The sequence below is a fragment of the Rhamphochromis longiceps genome, linkage group LG7 (assembly GCF_057381845.1).
Source record: "Rhamphochromis longiceps isolate RC_006_pf linkage group LG7, R_longiceps_female_GT1.1, whole genome shotgun sequence".
Lineage (NCBI taxonomy): Eukaryota > Metazoa > Chordata > Actinopteri > Cichliformes > Cichlidae > Rhamphochromis > Rhamphochromis longiceps.
Window position 1 is genome coordinate 1,065,828 of NC_140563.1, and position 19,408 is coordinate 1,085,235.

General features: G+C 42.3%; 1 protein-coding gene across 4 annotated transcripts in view; it reads right to left on the reverse strand.

Moving 5' to 3' along the window:
• Nucleotides 1–339: 339 nt before the first annotated feature.
• The window catches only part of cbfb (core-binding factor subunit beta), a 28,151-nt gene continuing 9,082 nt past the window's right edge, over nt 340–19,408 (reverse strand). The window contains exons 4-7 of one of the 4 annotated variants that reach the window (XM_085411537.1): nt 7,306–7,422; nt 7,122–7,217; nt 5,942–6,003; nt 340–1,152 (exon numbers count right to left, since the gene is read on the reverse strand). In XM_085411537.1, coding sequence (XP_085267663.1) covers nt 5,974–6,003; nt 7,122–7,217; nt 7,306–7,422 — 243 coding nt within the window. In that variant the 3' untranslated portion in view covers nt 340–1,152; nt 5,942–5,973. Of the gene's footprint in view, nt 1,158–5,941; nt 6,004–7,121; nt 7,218–7,305; nt 7,423–19,408 lie in introns of all 4 variants that reach the window. The other 3 variants (XM_085411536.1, XM_085411535.1, XM_085411534.1) reach the window with 3 other exon arrangements.

Here is a 19,408-nt window from a genome sequence, read left to right on the forward strand (position 1 = left end):
GATTGTATCCCAATCAATGAAACCCTTGGAAGACAAAAGACACACGGACTGACCAACCCTCTCCAGAAAAACACAATTTTCCCAGTTGCTTCCAGAGCCACTGATACTGTAGCATATTTGTTGTTGTCTTACCTTCAGATTGTTGCTACATTACCTGTTATTTCACCGTCACAGGTATCTTATGATAGTGATGTTTTCATAGATAATTACCATTACAGTACAGCAAATGCTGTTAAACCCTAGAGCCTGGCAAAATTATCTTAAAAAAAAAAAAAAGTAAATGCAAGTAAAGTTTCCCTCTTCTTTTATTCCCCCCTCCCCTCCCCTCCGCCCCCCCCTCCCCTTTCCAGCAAAGTGAACTTTGGTCTCAGAAAACAGCAGGCTTTAGGACGTGAGCTAGGTATAATAGGGGTAAACAAGGGCATGCTAACAAATATTAAGTGTTACACAACACTGAACAATGCAGAAACCTTTTTTTAAAATTATTTAAATTTTTTCCAACACCTTTGATGCTGGTAAGCTGTGACCTCAGGCCACAACAAACTCTCTTTAACTGCTTCTTTCAGCTTCTGCCCTCCCTCCCCCGTAATGACATTAAAGCCCTCTGACAACCACTCTTGCTCTATTTTAACAGTAATAGTAATAGAAAATACATTTTGGTATGCAAAACTAGCCCTATCCATCGATTTTCTTTCAGACCTGGACAAAAAATATTAAAGCTTTTAAATCTGAATGACATCCGTGAAAGCCGTGTCACATCTACAATATCCTGTAACATTAACTGCTCGTGTTCAACATTTAAATATTCATATAACTACTTTTTGCCCAGGTCCTTTGTGTCCTCGGCCCTTTTTTCGAGGGTTTTTATTCACTTTCAATTCAATCAATTTTCATCTACATTCAAATATTGAAAACAACAAAACGAGTCGCATGTAGAAATGATCACGCGAAACCTTCATCGTTAGAAACAACTGATCTACAACTGCAGTTTCATTCAACTCTTTTTCAGTTGATTGCATTGAAAGTGAATGGACAGCCGGCACGGGTTCTCTACTCTTCCTCCTTGCATAACTTCCTCCTCCTCCTCAGCGCATCTTGTGTTCCATGTCAGCGTTGGCCATGTTTGAGCCAGGGCTGGGGTCCTGCTGTCGTCTGGACTGGTGAGAGAGAGGGATAAAAGGATGGAAGAGGGGGAAAGAGAAGAGCATGTTAAGACGACAGGAGGAAAGAGATGGCAAGGAAGGGATGAGAGAGAAAAAAGACAATAAATTGAGTACAGATTTTCACATGTTAACAAATGTAAGGATTTCTCCAGTCTGGGGCGAACTTCAAAATAATGCCAATGCCCACAGACTCCCAAATTAAAACAGAAGTAAACATATTTACAGCCTTTCACTACGACCACTGTGAGAGCAAAGTTTTCTTTATAAATCTTCTTTAACACTTAATTAAGGCTTAACGTTAGGAGTTCACCTTCATCGCTGCTAATTCCAGTCACAGAGACGTCTCAGTAAACATTTGTGTTGTTGGTGATTTATGCAATCATCTAATGCAGTGACATGCCAGAGGCTCCAATTAACTTATAATAGTGTTTTATGTAGCACTAATTACAAGGCATGTGTCTGCATACTGGACCCATACAGTCTATGATTGCAGCTCGCTAACATTATCTGATAACTCAGCCGCTCTCATCCAAATATGGCCACCTCTGACCCGCCCCCAGCACCATGGCAACAGCAAACATGCCAAGCTTCACTTGAGGTAAGAATCTTTACACAGAGTCTGATTTTCATGTTGAAAAGACTCTACACACACACAGAATTACAAAAGAAAGTTGCAATACCCCAAACTGCCATTAGAGGTACTCAGAGAGCTTCATTACAGCACGACTGTGCTGCTGTTTATACACTTTACCGATGTTGATATTTTAGTTGAGGTAACTGGCAGACAGGCAGGAGAGGCAGAGAGATAAACTGGCTGACGCAGACAAACACACTAACAAAGCAGATTATTGGGTCGAGAGACGAGGCCTTTAAAAATATGTGGGTTTAGTGTCCGCGTGTTTGTTGCGCCGTAGCATGGTCTCTTGGTGTAAAAACCAAAAAACCTGTGGTTGTAGGTTTACATTTAAGTGATAGCTGGGGGAGTTTAGCAGGGGTCAACTGAGAGCAAGAAGGGGGAGAGGTGAAGCAGAGAGCAGAGCAGACAGAAATGCAGACAGAGATAGTAAAGGGTTGCTTAGTTCAAGAGGAATGTAGTTTGTGTCATCTCAGTGACTCACGATAATAGCAGCATACACGCAGTCACACACACACACACACACACACACACACACACACACACACACACACACACACACACACACACACACACACACACACACACACTATGTCATGCTACCATTTTAACTCCTCTTAGCCAGACTGACTCCAGGCCCTGTCAGTCTCCTCTGGAAAGCTTTCTGTTGTTCTATCAACGCTGCAACCATCAAATATTAATGCGTGGCTCATTTAGACTGACTTGCATCAAAGCTGAGTTAATTGATCACACAGCACCATCTGTGCCATGTGCGTATGTACTCCCCAGAAAATGTCATATTGGATTATTCTGTCGCTTTTTTCAGAGCCAATCGGAGAAACCCAAAGAAAACTGGGATACTGAGGCAAAAGGTTTGGGTTGAACTCGATAGCTATTACAGATAAACCATCGTGACTATGACAGTCTCGTGTTTTAGATGCAAGATGATGTAAAACATTAAGAATAATAAGCACCTTTAACAACGGAGCACATAATGTAAGTATTTGTGTTTTGCGTGCGTTTACTTGGCCAGCTGTTTACTTACAGAGTTGTGATGCAACTTGCTTCCAGTACCTGCTTGTTGGTAGTTAAAAACCAGTTACAATCATAGTTACTGCTATGAAGCAAAGGTCATTTTCAGAAATGCTCTCACTGAATCTGCTCTGAGAAGAGCACCGGGTACGACGTGATGCTTGTTTACGTGTGTGTGTGTGTGATAAGGAAGAAGACTGCTAATTGTACTTTTGAAATGTGTTGTTTTGGTGCTCACATTATTTGGCTGAGGACATGTTGCTGCTCTGTGTTCTCAGTGGTCAAATTGAAAAATGAAAAACAAACAAACTGTTCCCTCTAACATTAACAGCACGTAGCAGTTAATTATGTGACTAAACACACCTTCGTTTATCCAAAATCTCAGGAAACAAGCAAGATTTTAATCAGACAGCGAGAGCTTGAGCGAGTGTTTGTCTCTGCAGAAGGGAGTGGTCCTCAGTAATCATAAGGCCAGAAGAGCTCTCTGTATTGATCCACGTAAAGATGCGAGCCTTCTGTACCACTATAGGCTGCTTAACCACAACTCAATAGTGTGTCAAGTGTGCACACGTGCGTGTTTGTGTGTCTTGATAAACTTGGAGCAAATGTGCTGTATCTGCGAGTTTGTGCACGTGTGCCTGTACAGTATTTGTGTGTGTGTGTAAGTCAAAGCAGGGGGTCTGATGGCAATCAATACTAATGATATATTAATGCTTTTAGTGGCAGCTCATCATTCACCACCAAATCTCTCTGCTCTTGGAGTGCACGTGTGACTGTGTGTGAATGCACTTGTCTAGCTATCCTAGTGGGGACCCGATTGAGTTTTAAACCGCTGACGTGAGGACATCGTAGCGAAGGGGACCCTCGGCCAGTCGTCACATTTTCACACGTCGGGTGTAGGTTTGCCTTAAAGTGAGAATAGAGGTTAGGCTTTCACTGAGGCCGGTGCAACAGATGTGCTCATGAGCAAATCGCATGTTTAGGTTTTGCTATCACTCACCCGGTACGTAAGGCTAAACAGGCCGACTGCATAAAGAGGCTTTTGGTTGGCTCGATTCACTCTGCTTTTGAAACTAAATTCTACTTGTTTGAACTGATCTGAAACAACAGCAGAATAACTGTCCCTCTTATCAGTAAACACAATCACAAACACACAACCACCTGGACTGACAGCATCAGCTAAGCGTGGGGTTTTTGGCAGCGTGTTTATATTTTGGAAAATCACATTTGTGCACGGAAGAAAACCGGATGTTTGTCAGTTCTGTGGCGCTCCTGCTCTTGTCCCATTAGTCTGCTGTACATTAGCTCATTTTATCACATAATGTAACCGGACTGGGAGATGGATCAGCGTGCGTCAGGATTTCACAGGATCCCGATTCCCACTGTTCAATTAGAGTGTCCAGTACATCCAAAGTGTCAGAGCTCCGATCGATTCACTCAAACAGAAGTCAGCACTGAGTGTTTGGACGGCGCATGTGTAAAATAATATTATTTGTGCAGGAGCAGCAAAGGGCGAGCACTCACAGGGATAGCTAAACACACCACGTGTGTGTATGCATGCAGTATTAAAAATGCATCTATTGCTTATACATCCATCATTGTGACAGGCACCCTTTGACCTTGAGTAACTGGAATATCGCTGCGTTTGGATGAAAAATGTTGTGTCTGCCAAAATGACTGGTCTTTTATATTCAATCAGCATTCACAGGAGAAAAAAGACGTCAACGTTTTGCTGCTGATCTATTTGAAAACTTCTCAACCCAAAGTTGGAGCAACATAATTTTCTTAACCTACTAATCGGCCTAATCTTCTTATCGTCATGTGTGTTTTCCAGTACAGGTGAAACAATCAAATTTCCCTCCCCTTTCTATTTTGAAAAAGAGGAAAGAAACGAGAATTTTGCCTCAGCTCATTTTTTTCTTTCTCTTCTGTCGGAGAGAAGAAGAAATTAACTTTGCCTTTGAAGCTCAGACAGGACACAGAGATAACTCGATCACCAGCTAGCGAGACACAGAGAGTTACAGAGAAAGAGAGACAGATGGAGAGGTGGAGTTCAGACCACAGAAATGCAGAGGCTGAATCTGTGCAGCTATTCAGCAACACTCGTCAGGCACACCCAGAGAAAACAACAAAAAGCTCATAGCGCGATCCGCTGTGGCTGCTGTTTCTAGCAACTCTACAAACTCTGATTCTTTTGGTATGAAACAAGAATTGAAATGTAAAATCATCTGTGGGGCCGTTGCTTTTAGACAGCCATGACTCTTCCTCAGGGTCAGTGCACATTTTTTCTTTGATATAAAATCACGTGAGCTATTATCATTTTATTATTGATTTATATTATTTTGATCTCCATATGTATGAAGCTAAGCTTTATATGTTATGATTCATATATACTGATAAGGATAGCAACAATGTGCTCATGTGCTCCATCTCAAACATGCGTTTTAGTAACACGACCTTCACGTGCGGTTACTTTACTGCACAGTGGAACAGTTTCCATCCTCTGATTGCCGATGTGTCCAAAATCATTTTAAATATGGAAACAACACGTTTATACATTGTGTTAAAGAAGCTAGTGATGGTGTTTCTACTGATTTAGTGAGAGACACAAGGTTTCCTTTTTCTGCCGCAGCCTCGGGGAAGCCACATGAGCTCAGTCACATAAAAGGCAACCTGGATCAAATCTTTCTTTCTGTTTCACACGATGACATTCAGCCTCTCTTTTCTTTCATTTCTGCAGGACCATGTGCCACAAAGCTGTGCCTGAGTCGGCTGTGTGTCTCCTTTTGCAAACTAGCTATGAAACATCACATTGTGCTCACCGAGTCTCTCACACCATTCAAGCATTAAACAAACACAGTAAAATTATAGGAATAAAATTCATTGCAGAGCATGCACAGTCATGAACACACGCACACACACACACACACACACACACACGGTGTGGAAATAAAAACATAGAAAATGCTGCAGGTGCTGAGAGACACACACAGACATTAATGGACAAAAACAAGAATGCAGATACACAAATGAAACTCTGGACACACACACACACACGAGGTGGTTTAGTGCATGACAGTGTGATAGATGGTGAGAAATGAAGGACACAGACCCTGTTCTTTTCTGCTGGCTGTCTGTGTGTCATCAGTCCCAGATTTTAGAAACCACAGGGTCCTAAAAAATAAACAATTTGGGGTTCATTCGGAGGGCGTCAGCTTAGGAAGGATGCCACTGATCTCCCCAAAGCCTTGCTGGGAAAGTGAGTTTGTCTCAAGCAATGAAATGCATTTGGGACACTTTCAAATTTCAAACCTACAGAATCTCAGTTTAGAAATCAGTTTATAGCATCTACGTGCAGTTCAAAGGTCACATTTGAACTACTAAAATGAACACATCACCTTGTTTTGCCAAGTTTGCATCAATTAAACTTCTCAAAGGAATGCACAGAATGAGCAAACTACTTTCCCTTCTGAGGCTTTTGGGAAACCTGACAAAACTGTAGTCATTCAATAGTTCATGAATATCAAGTCAGATCAATTATCAGATTAGAATTACCGCCAAACTGATCATGCACTAAACCTACGGTTCAAACTACAGAAATAATCTTTAAAGAAAAAGAATAATAATTAAAAACAAACTACAGAACACAAGCACACATCACACAACCCCAAGCACTAAGCAAGGAAAGCGATACTACAAATTTGATGCTGCAGATATATATTACACTCTTGATACATTTCTACTTTTAATTCACTTTGATACTTTTCTACTTTCAGCGTCTGAAAGCATCTGTGAGAAAATTCAGCAGAGGATCAAAATCATTTTCAGTGAGCCAATTTATTTTCAGAGTTGCAAACAAGAAACTGCACTACAAGCAAGCTGTGTTGGTGATGCTGTTTGCTCTGTCCAGTCCTGCAAAGCCAGTCTGTGACATAAATATGTTAGAGGGCAAAAAGAGCAGGAGCCTTTTTGCCATTTAATTCTCTTTTTCACACTAAAATGCACCGTAAAAAATAATTACACGTCAAGCTTTGTTGCGACCTCCAGAGCTGCAGTTTGTGTTCACTGTACTGCTTTACAGCTACTATAGCCATCACTGAGAGGCCCAGCATGAAACACTACTGCACGAGTCACGTTTCCAACCTTTACATATATGAGAGGTTTTTTTTGTTTTGTTCACCACAACAGAATCATTTGGGACCGGCTTTGCAAGACTGAGAAAGATTTCAAGATAAAGTAGAAATTTGAGATAAATAGTCAACATAAATAGTCGGCGATCCCTCGTCTCTCACCTCTAGATCCTCTCTGTGCGATCGCTCTCTGTCCTCAAAGTCTCTCGTCCTGCGTCGAGCCTCTTCGAACGCGGCCTGAGCCAGAGCGTCCTCGTGCTGCGAGCACAAACGACAACAAAGAAAGATCGTAGTTGGTTTCCTGACGAGGAAAAGACATTTGAGTAAAAAGCAGAACTGGTGATACCTGTGCCCTTTCATCATCGTATTCCAGATATCCCATCCCATCCAGCCTTTGTAGGTCGATCCAGCCTTTCCAGATCACACACACACCGTTCAAGATCATAGGGGCCTTTAAATAGACCTGCAAGGACAGCGCGAGAACCACATTAATGTCCACATTTGCCATTTTAAATAGCAACCAATATGTGTTGTGACATTGGTTAAGTATTTGCGGCGCTTATGGTGTTGTTCAAACTCCTCTCATGTAATCACAGTTACATCTAAGCTGTTAAGGCAGATGGCAGTCAGTCATATTAAAAGTACATCAGTTCTTTCTGTAAGAATCACACAAAGATGTGTTATCTGCTCCTCACGACAGAAACACTGGGCGTGCACGGATTGTGCTTTGGCCCTGGGGTGGAGCAGCAGCTTCATGTGAACACGAGTTCATTCGAAATGACGGCTTTAAATCAGAATCTATCGGCTGTTAAAGCTCCGAGTTTGGGACGTGGACGCCTTCCTGCCACTGACCCCTCCTGCTCCATCGTCTGTGAAACAGAAAAACCACAAAGTACGTCAAGGCCTCTCCAGAGACTCTGAGTGTCGGACTATTAAATGACACACACACGCACACACTTGCAATTACAGATGTGTGCACGTGCGACTGGTCGAGGTCGTTGAATGTACACGAATGTTTGTGTGAGTGATGCTTTCACTCCTTTGATACAGTGTAGCTAAAATGATCAAACGTGAGTGTCGCATATCAAAAACATCTTCTTTGTGTTCGTTTTTAGAGGCATTTGAATTTCAAAGCCTCTGGAAAAGGTCTGCGGCTTCTTTAATGGTCTCATTCAGACATTAGACTGCACAGCTTTCATCCCTTTCATTATTCATTGAAAATAAATGTAATCTTGCCTCAAATGTCACGTGTTTTCAGTTAAGTCAGAAAGAGAAACGGAACAACATTAGCCGATCGATAGTAGACTGTCCACGTCACTCTTCTTTGACCTTGTTTTGTCTCTGTTTTGTCTTTCCGTCAGTGAGAGAGGTGAAATAGCTGTGATAATAAAGGGACTAGAAGCGCTCACTTATATTTCATGAGCCCTCGTCTCTCCCTTGTTTGCTGAGCAGCACAGTGCGTTGGGAGAGGATCAGGCTGTGGTCAGGGTGCGTATGCCACAGTCTGCATGTATGCACGAACTGAGTTTAGACCACGTTCGCATCTGTAGGATCACAAAACTATTTCTCTGTTTGGATTTGCTGTTCAAGTAGCTGCAAACTGAACTACTTCTCAGTATTTGGCAATACATAAAAAAATAATTAGAGTTTTTTTGGGTTCCATCAAAATACTTGAGGAATAGAAAACACACGACACCAATAGCTCAAACGCTACACTTTATTTCCTGTCTAGTCTAACTTTGTTTGACTTGCTGGGCAGGCAGCATATTCAGGGTGTAGCTGCCTGCTGTGGCCAAAGATACCTCTGCCTCAATATGCCTTAAAAACGCTTATATTTGATCACATTTCTCCCTTCCTCAAAAACATACTGGGCTCATTCTACCAGTCTTTGTGCTCCTGAGAAAGGCCCTCAGAGATCAATAAAAACCCATATCTAATAAATCAGTATCAGCTTGTTTGCAGCGCCCTGAACTGAGGCAAAACCCAGAAGAAGCAGCCAAAAACAGTCAGTTAGTTAAAACACAGTCAGACTAAACAATGAATTTCACAAGATTTAAGAAATTATTTCAGCCAAAAGAGTTCATAATGTACGATGCAGGACACTCAGCCTTCGTCCTTTTCTTTACTCTGATGTCTGTAACCCAATGAAGCAGCACCTCTGACAGATGCAGAGAGTGTATTTGTCAGGGTGGGAAGCTGTGAGGGGCTATTTTTATCAACATCAATAAGTATTTTGGTATGAATGAACAAAACTTAAACACATCCACAGACACACAGATGACTGGATTTCTCTGAGTGACACTGGGTGAGCTTTATGGTCCTGCATTTTTACTCAGGCTATTTTTGGACGCTCTCTCACAGGACCTCTTTTACGACAGCTACCCACACTGCACCGGGGTTGCAGGGGAGACCGCACCCCAAGAGACTGTGGGTTTTTGTGTTTATTCGAGTGAATGTTTTTCTGTGTGTGTGTGTGAAAGCAAGAGAGAGCAAGAGGAATGGCTTCCACATCTGTGGGGCTGCATATTGCTTTTAAAAGAAAGCTTCATTTAGCTTGACAGGGAAAACGCACGTGTGTGTCTGTGTGTGTGTGTGTCTGTGTGTGTGTGTGTGTGTGTGTGTGTGTGTGTGTGTCTGTGTGTGTGTCTGTGTGTGTGTGTGTCTGTGTGTGTCTGTGTGTGTGTGTGTGTGTGAGGGGAAAATATGTAGAAACGGCCCGACCACAGACTTCCTTTTGAGAGAGAACCATGTCAACCCCCACATCCATTTACTGAGACACACACGTGAAGACAGGAGAACTCACACACTGCAGTGAATATGAAAAACAAGCAGAGTGAAATCCAGTGGAAATGCGAACCACTCAGTGAAGCGTTGCCTTATTCTTGGTCTCAGAGACTATGTATGTACTGATTTAACTGGTAAGAGTTACACATACTTTATAAAGTGCGACCATCCACTGTGAGTCTTCCTCACAACAACATTTGAAGCAAACTTCACGTTTTCACTTGTAAGAACAAACAGACTCTAAAACCACATGTGCCTATGTGCTTCGTCATCACACGTGAAGTTTACTGAGGTTAAATATATTTCACATGGTTTCCCATAACCGTGCATTTACCAGGGCGCCGCTGCTGTTTCTGTGTTAAAGGGCTGAGCGTGCATACAGACTTCTATTAAGTGATGTTAAGCATGAAAAACAGTTTCCTTGGCTCGATTTTGTTCTTTTACTTGGAGTTTCGGCATTTTGTGAGAGAAATCATTCACTATTTTGAGTCCATGGCCTTTCAAATCGTACTATCTCTTTGATAGGATCATCTCTGTGAGCTGTAATGCAAAGGCAAATCTGTGCTGTGATGCCTGTAAAAGCTGTAGTTGTAAAATGATTCATCATTTTCATTATTCGAATGTTAGATTTTATACCAGCGAGTCTCCAGTGGAGCCTGTGACAATCTGAGATGTGTTGGATTTATTTCCATTGAGGTCAAAATGCTTCTTTTGTCTTTTTCTCCGATCAGATCGATTTCTCTTTGGACTCTAACATTAAATCCTCAACACAGGAATCTCGCAGCATTGCACTGAATATATATATATTTATTTCTTAAGTGAATATTTTGTCTTCTTTCCGTTTTTGTAAATTGCTTTTAACGTTTGGTTGAATAGGTGCAGTGTCGTGTGGTTCTTGCTAAGTAATTACGACTTATTTTAAACCAGTGTGTGAGTGCACGTGTGTGCGTTGGTCTTTGGTGGGGTTCTCCTGATGATATTATAGAGTCACAATCAGCATCTTTTTTGTACTGCTTCTTATCCATCCATAGAAATGCAGACGTATGAGTGAGGCTAACATTGTCACACTCATGCGTTGACATCATGCTCGCTCTCGTCTGTCTCTTGGTACTTCACACAGCTTAGATTGATGATGGACACGAAGAGGTCACTTAGGCTGCGTTCACTCTGCAGGTCTTAATGCTCAATTCCGATTTTTTGATCAAATCCGATTTTTTTGTGTGCTTGTTCACACTACAACTAAAATGCAACAGCAAACGCGCTCTGTTTAGACCCAGAGCACACAGCATTGCTTGACTGATGGCCCTTTAATATAAAGACTTCGGACTTTACGTTTCCCAATTTTTTGCTTTAAATTATTTTGTTATTTACATAATAATGTAAATGACAGTTTACATAATAATTTACATAATAATATTTACATAATAATGTAAATAACCTAATAATGATCCTGATTGCTGTTTAAGAGAGGAGCGCTGCTTCTAGCTGCAGATTTCTGTCAGACTCTGCAGATTATACACAACAAATAAAATGTTCACGTTGTCTTCCCAACAGTTTCACTGGATGGCCAGGAAGCGTTCGCGATGTCTTCTCCGGCGCTGATAATTGGCGTCTGTCTTGTGTCAGTGACGTAAAAGACGGATTTAATGCGACATGACCATCAAACAGCAGTCGCTTTCTGAAACATCAGATATGTATCGGATTCAGCACCACATACGAAAGTGACCCAGATCGGCTTTGAAAATATCGGATTTGTGCCGTTCACACTGTCACACCATGATCGGATAGATGGTCGCAGAGGGTCAGAAAAGTCGGATTTCATGCGCTTTCGCCTGCAGTGTGAACGTAGCCTCAGTGATTGGATGGCTGGTGAAATATCCTGACTGACCTGTTGTGACCTTCACAGGTGTGTTTGTGGATCATCTCTGCTCACTGTGACATGTTACTCTGACTGGTTTAAACTAATTCTCCTCATGTGTTATTGACCGCTGATGAGGATTGTACGTGACAGGAACAACCAGTTCGTTTGTGAATGAGTGTGAATTATATTTCTTCTGTGAATATTTGCATTTGTGTAAAGAATAGAAATCTAATTATCGTATTTTCTTCCACTTTGTCAGAAAAAACTGAGCCAAGCAAAGACGTATCACATGCTAACACATCCACCGAGCCGCCGGTTATTGTAAGTGCTTTTGAGATTGTGTGTGTGTGTGTAACAAAGAGAAAGGCAGAGTATATGTTGGCAGACATTGCGTGACGCAGATGGAGGGAGATGTGTTGGCATACTGCCCTTCATTCAGCCTGATGCCAACCATCTAGTCAGCACAACAACCCACTACAGCGCACACACACACACAGACCAGTGCCCACAAAGTGTGTGTGATCACAATGGGTATCTGTGTTTCAGCCCTTTGAGTTGTGGCAGTGCGTCTCTCCTACACATGTCAATGCACACGCAAACACATTCGAGTAACACAAAAACGTGCCTTCTTTAATTCCTCCGCCACAATTCAGCGCATAACTTTTTTGCTTTCAGGTGTGTGTGTGTGTCTGTGTGTGTGTGTGTGTGTGTGTGTGTGTGTGTGTGTGTGTGTGTGTCTGTGTGTGTGTGTGTGTGTGTGTGTGTGTGATTTAGATTAAAGACAATCTGTAGTGACTATGTGGAAATCTGTGTGTGTGTTATTCACACAATAAACACGTGCCCTTGTGTGCGTCTGAGTCAGCAGCCAGATGCTTTCTTTTCTGCCTGCTTTCCCCGTTCGCTCCTTTTATCTCATCACCCATGTGATCGCCTCGTATGATACAGGACCGCGGACTGCTCTGAAGAATGGAGGGATTTTGTAAAACAGTCTCAGGACAGCTGCGAGGATAATAAAGTGCACATCACATGAATCATTCCTGATTCATCCACAGCACACACGACGGCCTTTTCACAGCCAGCAGACCTCGTTTTCTCATCTCTGGAAGTTAAAGCAGAGAAGCTGAGGGAGACGTTTGGAAAGAGTTTAGGATAGAATAGAATAGAATTCAACTTTATTGTCATTGCACATGCACAGGTACAGGGCAACGAAATGCAGTTTGCATCCATCCAGAAGTGCTTTAGTGATATAGATATAGATTTAGGATTTTAGTCTAAAGATCGATGGATCGAAGCTCAATAGTTATCAACAGTGTTGGTCAAGTTACTTGAAAAAAGTAATCAGTAACTAATTACTGATTACCTCCCCCAAAAAGTAATCCCGTTACTTTACTGATTACTTATTTTCAAAAGTAATTAGTTACTTAGTTACTTAGTTACTTTTTAAAAACACGATTTACACCCTGAAGAGGTGATAAAGCGATAGATCTTTCAGCCCAATTCTACTTTTTCTGCATAATCCATCATACAAAATGTAATCAAATGGAAAAGTCTCTTTTTTTAACTTGTTTTATTAGTTTTAATCTTTTAACTTTATGCATCAAGCAAAAATTTAATTATATGCAACATTCTCTGACTGGAAGAAATTAGTTTAACATTGAAACCTATTTTCTGCACATTCCAGCACATAAAATAAAATATTTTTTGTGTTTACACTCAGTCTTTCAAATAGATGCAAGTAAAACACAGCAGAAAATAAATAAAGTCAAAGACTCAGCGGTCCTGTTGCTCTATTTTCACCTGTAAAGCAGGAGTGGGGTAGGCGGAGGGTTACCCTGGTGCAGGTGTGCTGCGGTCAGTGGAAGAATCCGCGAGTTTCTCTGTGAGTTTCCCATTACGTCGTAGCTACTCGGTGCTTGTTGGAAGTTTAGGGGTTTTTTCGCTGTAAAAAGAAGTTTTCTTCCCGCGCACAGCGGACACTAATGTTTTTGTCACTTTTTATGGAATCAAACTCAAAGTAAGGTCAGTGCTTCCACGCTTTAAACGCTGCACGCTCATACTCTCTCTGCACTCGATATGTGATCCATTGTTGATCTGCACACAGCTGTTGTCACGAACGTCGCACTCGCTTATGTCACTGTCATGAGACATTCTCGCAAAAAATCACGGTTTTAGTAACGCAGTAACGCAGCGTTCCTACGGGAAAGTAACTGTAATCTAATTACCGTTTTTGCAATAGTAATCCCTTACTTTACTCGTTACTTGAAAAAAGTAATGGGATTACAGTAACGCTACTGCCCATCTCTGGTTATCAACATGAACACGCTGTGATATCGCTGATGTAGGTCGTTTTGAAACCATAGTGATCAGTCAATGAAACCAGACAGAAATGGTTAATCCACTGAAATATACTCAGAATCATTATGCTAATAATGATGCAAAGGAAAATACCATAAAGCGCTAAAACAGCTGTGCTCACCTTCATGGTTACAGTCACACAGACTGATCCTGCAGCCATGTTATGCATGCAATAACATTAAAATCGATTCTAACTACAAAACGATTTAAAACCAATTTCCCGTCTCCAGAGGTGTAAAACTCAAGCATGAATCCTTGGATTCATGCTTGAGTCAGTCCCTAAAGACCTCCAACTTTAACAAAGAAATCGACAAACTTACAGCCTGGTACAAAAAGCCAGCTTGCAGCTCCATGACAACTCTGTGGGGTTTACTTTAAAGCAGGGGTGGGGAACTCCAGGCCTCGTCCTGCAGGTTTCAGATCGCACCCTGGGTCAACACACCTGAATCACATGATTAGTTCATTACCAGGCCTCTGCAGAACTTCAGGACATGTTGAGGAGGTCATTTACCCATTTTATCAGGACACATCTAAAACCTGCAGGACACCGGCCGTCGAGGCCTGGAGTTCCCCACCCCTGCTTTAAAGGCTTCGAAGGCTTAAAAGTATGTGTGATTAAGAGCTTGACCACTTCGAATGAGGCTGGTGCTTACGCAGTTGGTTGTGACCTCTAGCTGTGTTCTTGGTTTCAGCTAAGCGTCTTGTGTTTTTTAAGACCTCTTTTAATGTAATAATATAACACATAATACAGCTGCTGTGTGGTTAACTGTTAACAACCTGTGTAAAAACTGAGTGCTGCAGTTTTTCTCTGCGAATGAACCTTTAATAGCAATAACTGGAAACTGTGTGATGTGCTCACATGTACTTTCTGAGCTAGCTAGAGCTAGCTTAGCACAGTCCACCCTCATGTCCAAATATGGTCACTTTTGGCTCAAACATGGAGGAAAATGTAAAGCAAATGAATGACTAACTCAGTGCTTATGAAAAGGCTCAAACTCAGAGCTGACAGTAATGATGTTACATATAAAGTACAGGTTGACTGTCATGCCTTTAACTGTTAAACTGCGATAAGTGTTTTCACCTCAAAGATTAAAGTCATAGACCTGTGTGTGTGTGTGTGTGTGTGTGTGTGTGTGTGTGTGTGTGTGTGTGTGTGTGCCAGGTGTGACAGCAGCAGGTGTAGATAAAGCACGTTACTGGCCTTCTGTTTCTAATCCCCTGCTGAATACAGCCTGCTCTGTCTGTCCTACACACACACACACACACACACACACACACACACACACACACACACACACACACACACACACACACACACACACACACACACCTGCTAAAGCAACAGAAGTATAATAGCAGGGTACTCTTCTACTGTATGACCACTCTCTCTTCTTCTGCCTTTCCACCCTGTAATTATAAAGACTGCAAAACAACACGCGACACACTCACACACACACACACACACACACACACACACACACACACACACACACACACACACACACACTCACACGCACACACACACACACACACACACACACTCACACGCGCGCCACATGACAAACAGTAACTGCCAGGTCATCTTGGATGATGTCAAATAGGACTTTGAGCTTCCATCTAAATGATCTGAGACAGATGTGAGAGGAAGGTGAAGACAAACAAACACGAACCCACGAAGAAGAAACTTTTCTCTATGTGCAAACTGATTCACAGGCCTCACTTTTCAGTTTTCACAGAGCGAAAATGTTGAAACTTTTTTCAGGTCATATCTTTGTATTGCAAAACAATTGTTCCTGGCAGTTGGTGCCTCTATTGTGAGTGACTTGGCCCTGCCCCAGTCTGAATCTCTAACTGCCCGGAGACACATAATGTGCATCATTGCTATGCAAAGTCCTTTCTGTGTGCACCAGAGGGCCAGAAACTGTGGCATGTTCCTATGGCTTTCATGGAAATATCATGCAAATCCTTCCACATGCTGGAGATGCACTTACAAACAAGAGAGAGCACGAGCTCGTACTAAATATTTTTCCAAAGACTCACACGTGCTGACACGCACCAGCACATTTTGCATTGCCAAATATTCTGCAGACACAGTTTACCTGATATGATTGCAGATTTCCAAAGCATTGTGTTTGTGTTTTTTTTTTCAGTCCAGCAACTGAAGAGAAGTTACGTTACGTGTCATGTGACCTGGAGAAAGTCTGCTTTACTCAGCTACTGGAGCAGGAATCAAATCATTTGTGTTTTTTGTATCTCGCTATTCTCATTACATTATTATTTTCATCATGCTTGATTTTGTCAACACGGTTGACAGCCGTGTGGAGGATGGGGAGGTGGGGGCGGAGCTTAATGTCCAAACAAGAAAATGATTTATATCTGATCAGGCAAAGAAAAAAACTTCGCAGCAAAGCAGCAACATTTTCCAAATAGCAACAGGTTGCCATGTTTACTGTGATGCAGGAAAACAGATGCATCTTGTAGGTTTGAAATAATGATGTTGCAGACATCGCTTTGTGTTTGGCACGTCGTTCTCTTGTGGAGAAACGCGCTGTTGCCGCTACACCGATCCACAAACTGCAGCTGATCCTGTTCATCGGGTTTGAAGCAGCTCAGCCAACATCAGCGTGTTTCAAAGCTCAGCTTCCAATCTGTGCTCATCCAGCATCTTCTCAGTATTTAGCAGTTTCCCTTTTCCCATGTAGACTTACATGCAAACCAAAGGTGATGGAGACCAAAGTGTAGTAAGTTAATGGGGAAACAGTGTAGTTCACATCACAACGTGCTGTGAGTTTTCTACACATATCCCTTTAAACCATTTTAAAGGTTTTCTGTGAGCTTGGGTGTGAAGCTAAAGCAAACACACGAAAAGCCTTTAGTTAGTTAATGCGTCTTTTACGAGGATGGTGGTTCAACACTGCTCACTAAATTTCTGTGCTGGCTCACACTTTAACTGTTGTTGATGCTGAGATTTCTGAAAAACCAGCTGTATTTGTCAATGTTAGGAAGGCTTAGGGCGCTGCGATGACGGCAACAAAAGAGCACATTCACCTTTGTCCTCGTTCTGAACGTGAATTATGAATGAATGAAATGAGCAGAAGTGAATTCTTTCCTTGATGTGCTTTCAGGGCACGTGAAATGCTGCCAGTGCACCCGCTGACCACATTTTGAGAACCCTAAGCTTAAAAAAAGAAGAATAACTCAGAGGTACAAAGTACACATAAAACTGCATAACGTATAAAACATTTCCACTCAGAACACTGGCTGTCCTTCTTTAGAGACAGGAAAACAATAAAAACAGCAACGGGAAAGAGAAAAGTGTGCGATCGCGTCAGGACATCTGAGGCTCACAGGGACAGAAACACACAGGTGAACTGTTGCACATACTTTGTTCCAGCTCAGCACACGTTTACTGGAAGAGAAGGACTAAGAGCAGAGGAATGGGACTGACACACTCGTGCTGGATTCCTCACCAGAGTGAGCTCGCGCTCTGTTCAAGCCCGAGTCCAGAAAGAGAGCTCCATTCAAACACAAAGACACGATGTGAACATGCAGCACGGGGACGCGCACAAAGAGCATGCAAACAGAGGACACTAGACAGAACAGTGCATTGTGGGAGTGGGTGTGGTCATTGATCTGAGCCCTTGAGCAGGAAACATGATACTCTGTGGGAGGAGAAGCACATGGATGTGTGGATGTGTGTGTGGATGTGTGTGGATGTGTGTGTGGATGTGTGTGGATGTGTGTGTGGATGTGTGTGGATGTGTGTGTGGATGTGTGTGTGGATGTGTGTGTGGATGTGTGTCTCTGTGGGGCTCAGATCAAAGTTTACTTTAACTTATTTCAATCAAACAACCTTCATTAAAATGAACGGAAAAGCCACTCGGGCTGTCTGAGAAGTAACACACACACACACACACACACACACACACACACACACACACACACACACACACACACACACACAGGCTTGGATGAAGAGAAGCAGTAGCAGAGGGAACCAATTAGTGGTCTGGCTTTGATGATGTCACTGACAAGTCACGCACCGATGGCACAGCTTCCGTTCAGAGGGAAACATAACACCGCACACCGCGCACGCACACATGCACGCACACTTGATGCTGCTGTGACAGAGTCCTGGAGGCTTAAAGCCGATGAATAAATTAGAGGGCAGCAGAGGCGTCAGATAAGAAATGATTTGCGAGGGCTTGTGTGTGTCAGAGAGATCGCTGCCATCTGGAAGAACTTTTTCACCATCTTTGAAAACAACTCTGAGGTTGGAGCACAAAGCAGACAAACACACTGAAATGCACATTTAGGTTCACAGCTGGCGTCTTCTCACATTGATCAAAGAAGCCAAAGCACTTTGCATCCATCACAGTGTACAGTGTAATTCTGACATTGACTTCATTTGAAATGTCCACTTTCTGCAGCAGCTGATTTGCACCACTGTTGTGTATCTAACCTAAAAAGAGCGACATTTCTAGAGTGACTATGATTGCGAACATTCTTCTTCTGAAAGCTGTCGATGACTCAAAAGTTGTCCGTTTACTCTTGGCGTGGAGCTGCGACGGTGCAATAACATACATCAACAGCTGTGTCCATATTTGCCATATTTTCTATTCACTCCTATCGATCTGGAACAACTTTTATCTGCAGGCACAATAATAGTATCTAATCATTTGGCACGGAGAGGCACCAACAAAGAGAAAGTAAGGCCCACTGGGTGTGCGACATATTTGTGGTGTGAATTAATATAAAAAGTGGAGTTAATTGCCATCAGTTGTGCTGTCATGACAAACGGTAAGTTATCACCTGACGATCCTTTAAAGTTTTTTGGGTTGCAAGCTCGACGACTTTGCAGATCTGATTACTTCTCACAGCAGAAGAAAAAGTGTCAGTGCAGGCTCGTCGTACCGGATCAAAGTCAGAACACTTAACAGAGACAGAGCCTCAGCGCTGAAAACCATCACACAGCATTCACACAACTAGACCTTTACAGTTCATACACGTATGACTGAAAATGGCCTGGTTCATGAACAGGTTTTCAGTTAGTTTTTCTGCGTCTTCACACGCAAAAAATCCACTCTATTAGGCACACCCGTTCAACTTCTGCTTAATGCTAATATTTAATCAGCCGCTCACATGGCAGCAGATCAATGCATTTAGGCGCGTAGACATGCTCAGGACATCCTGCAAAAGAGCATCCGAATGTATCACAACAAAAAGTAAAGAAAGGAGAAAGTATTCAGTGAGCAGCAGCTTTGGCAAAAGTACCTTACTGATGCTGAGGTCAGGAGGAGAAGGCAACTGCAACTAGAAAAATTTGCATTTCCTGCGAAAATGCTGTGTGGATGCCTTAATGCTGAAGTTGCCTGCTGAAAAAGCTGAAAAAGTTGAAAACTTGCAAAAAGTTGTATGGCGGTGAAGAAGCAGAAAATTGTTGCTGAAA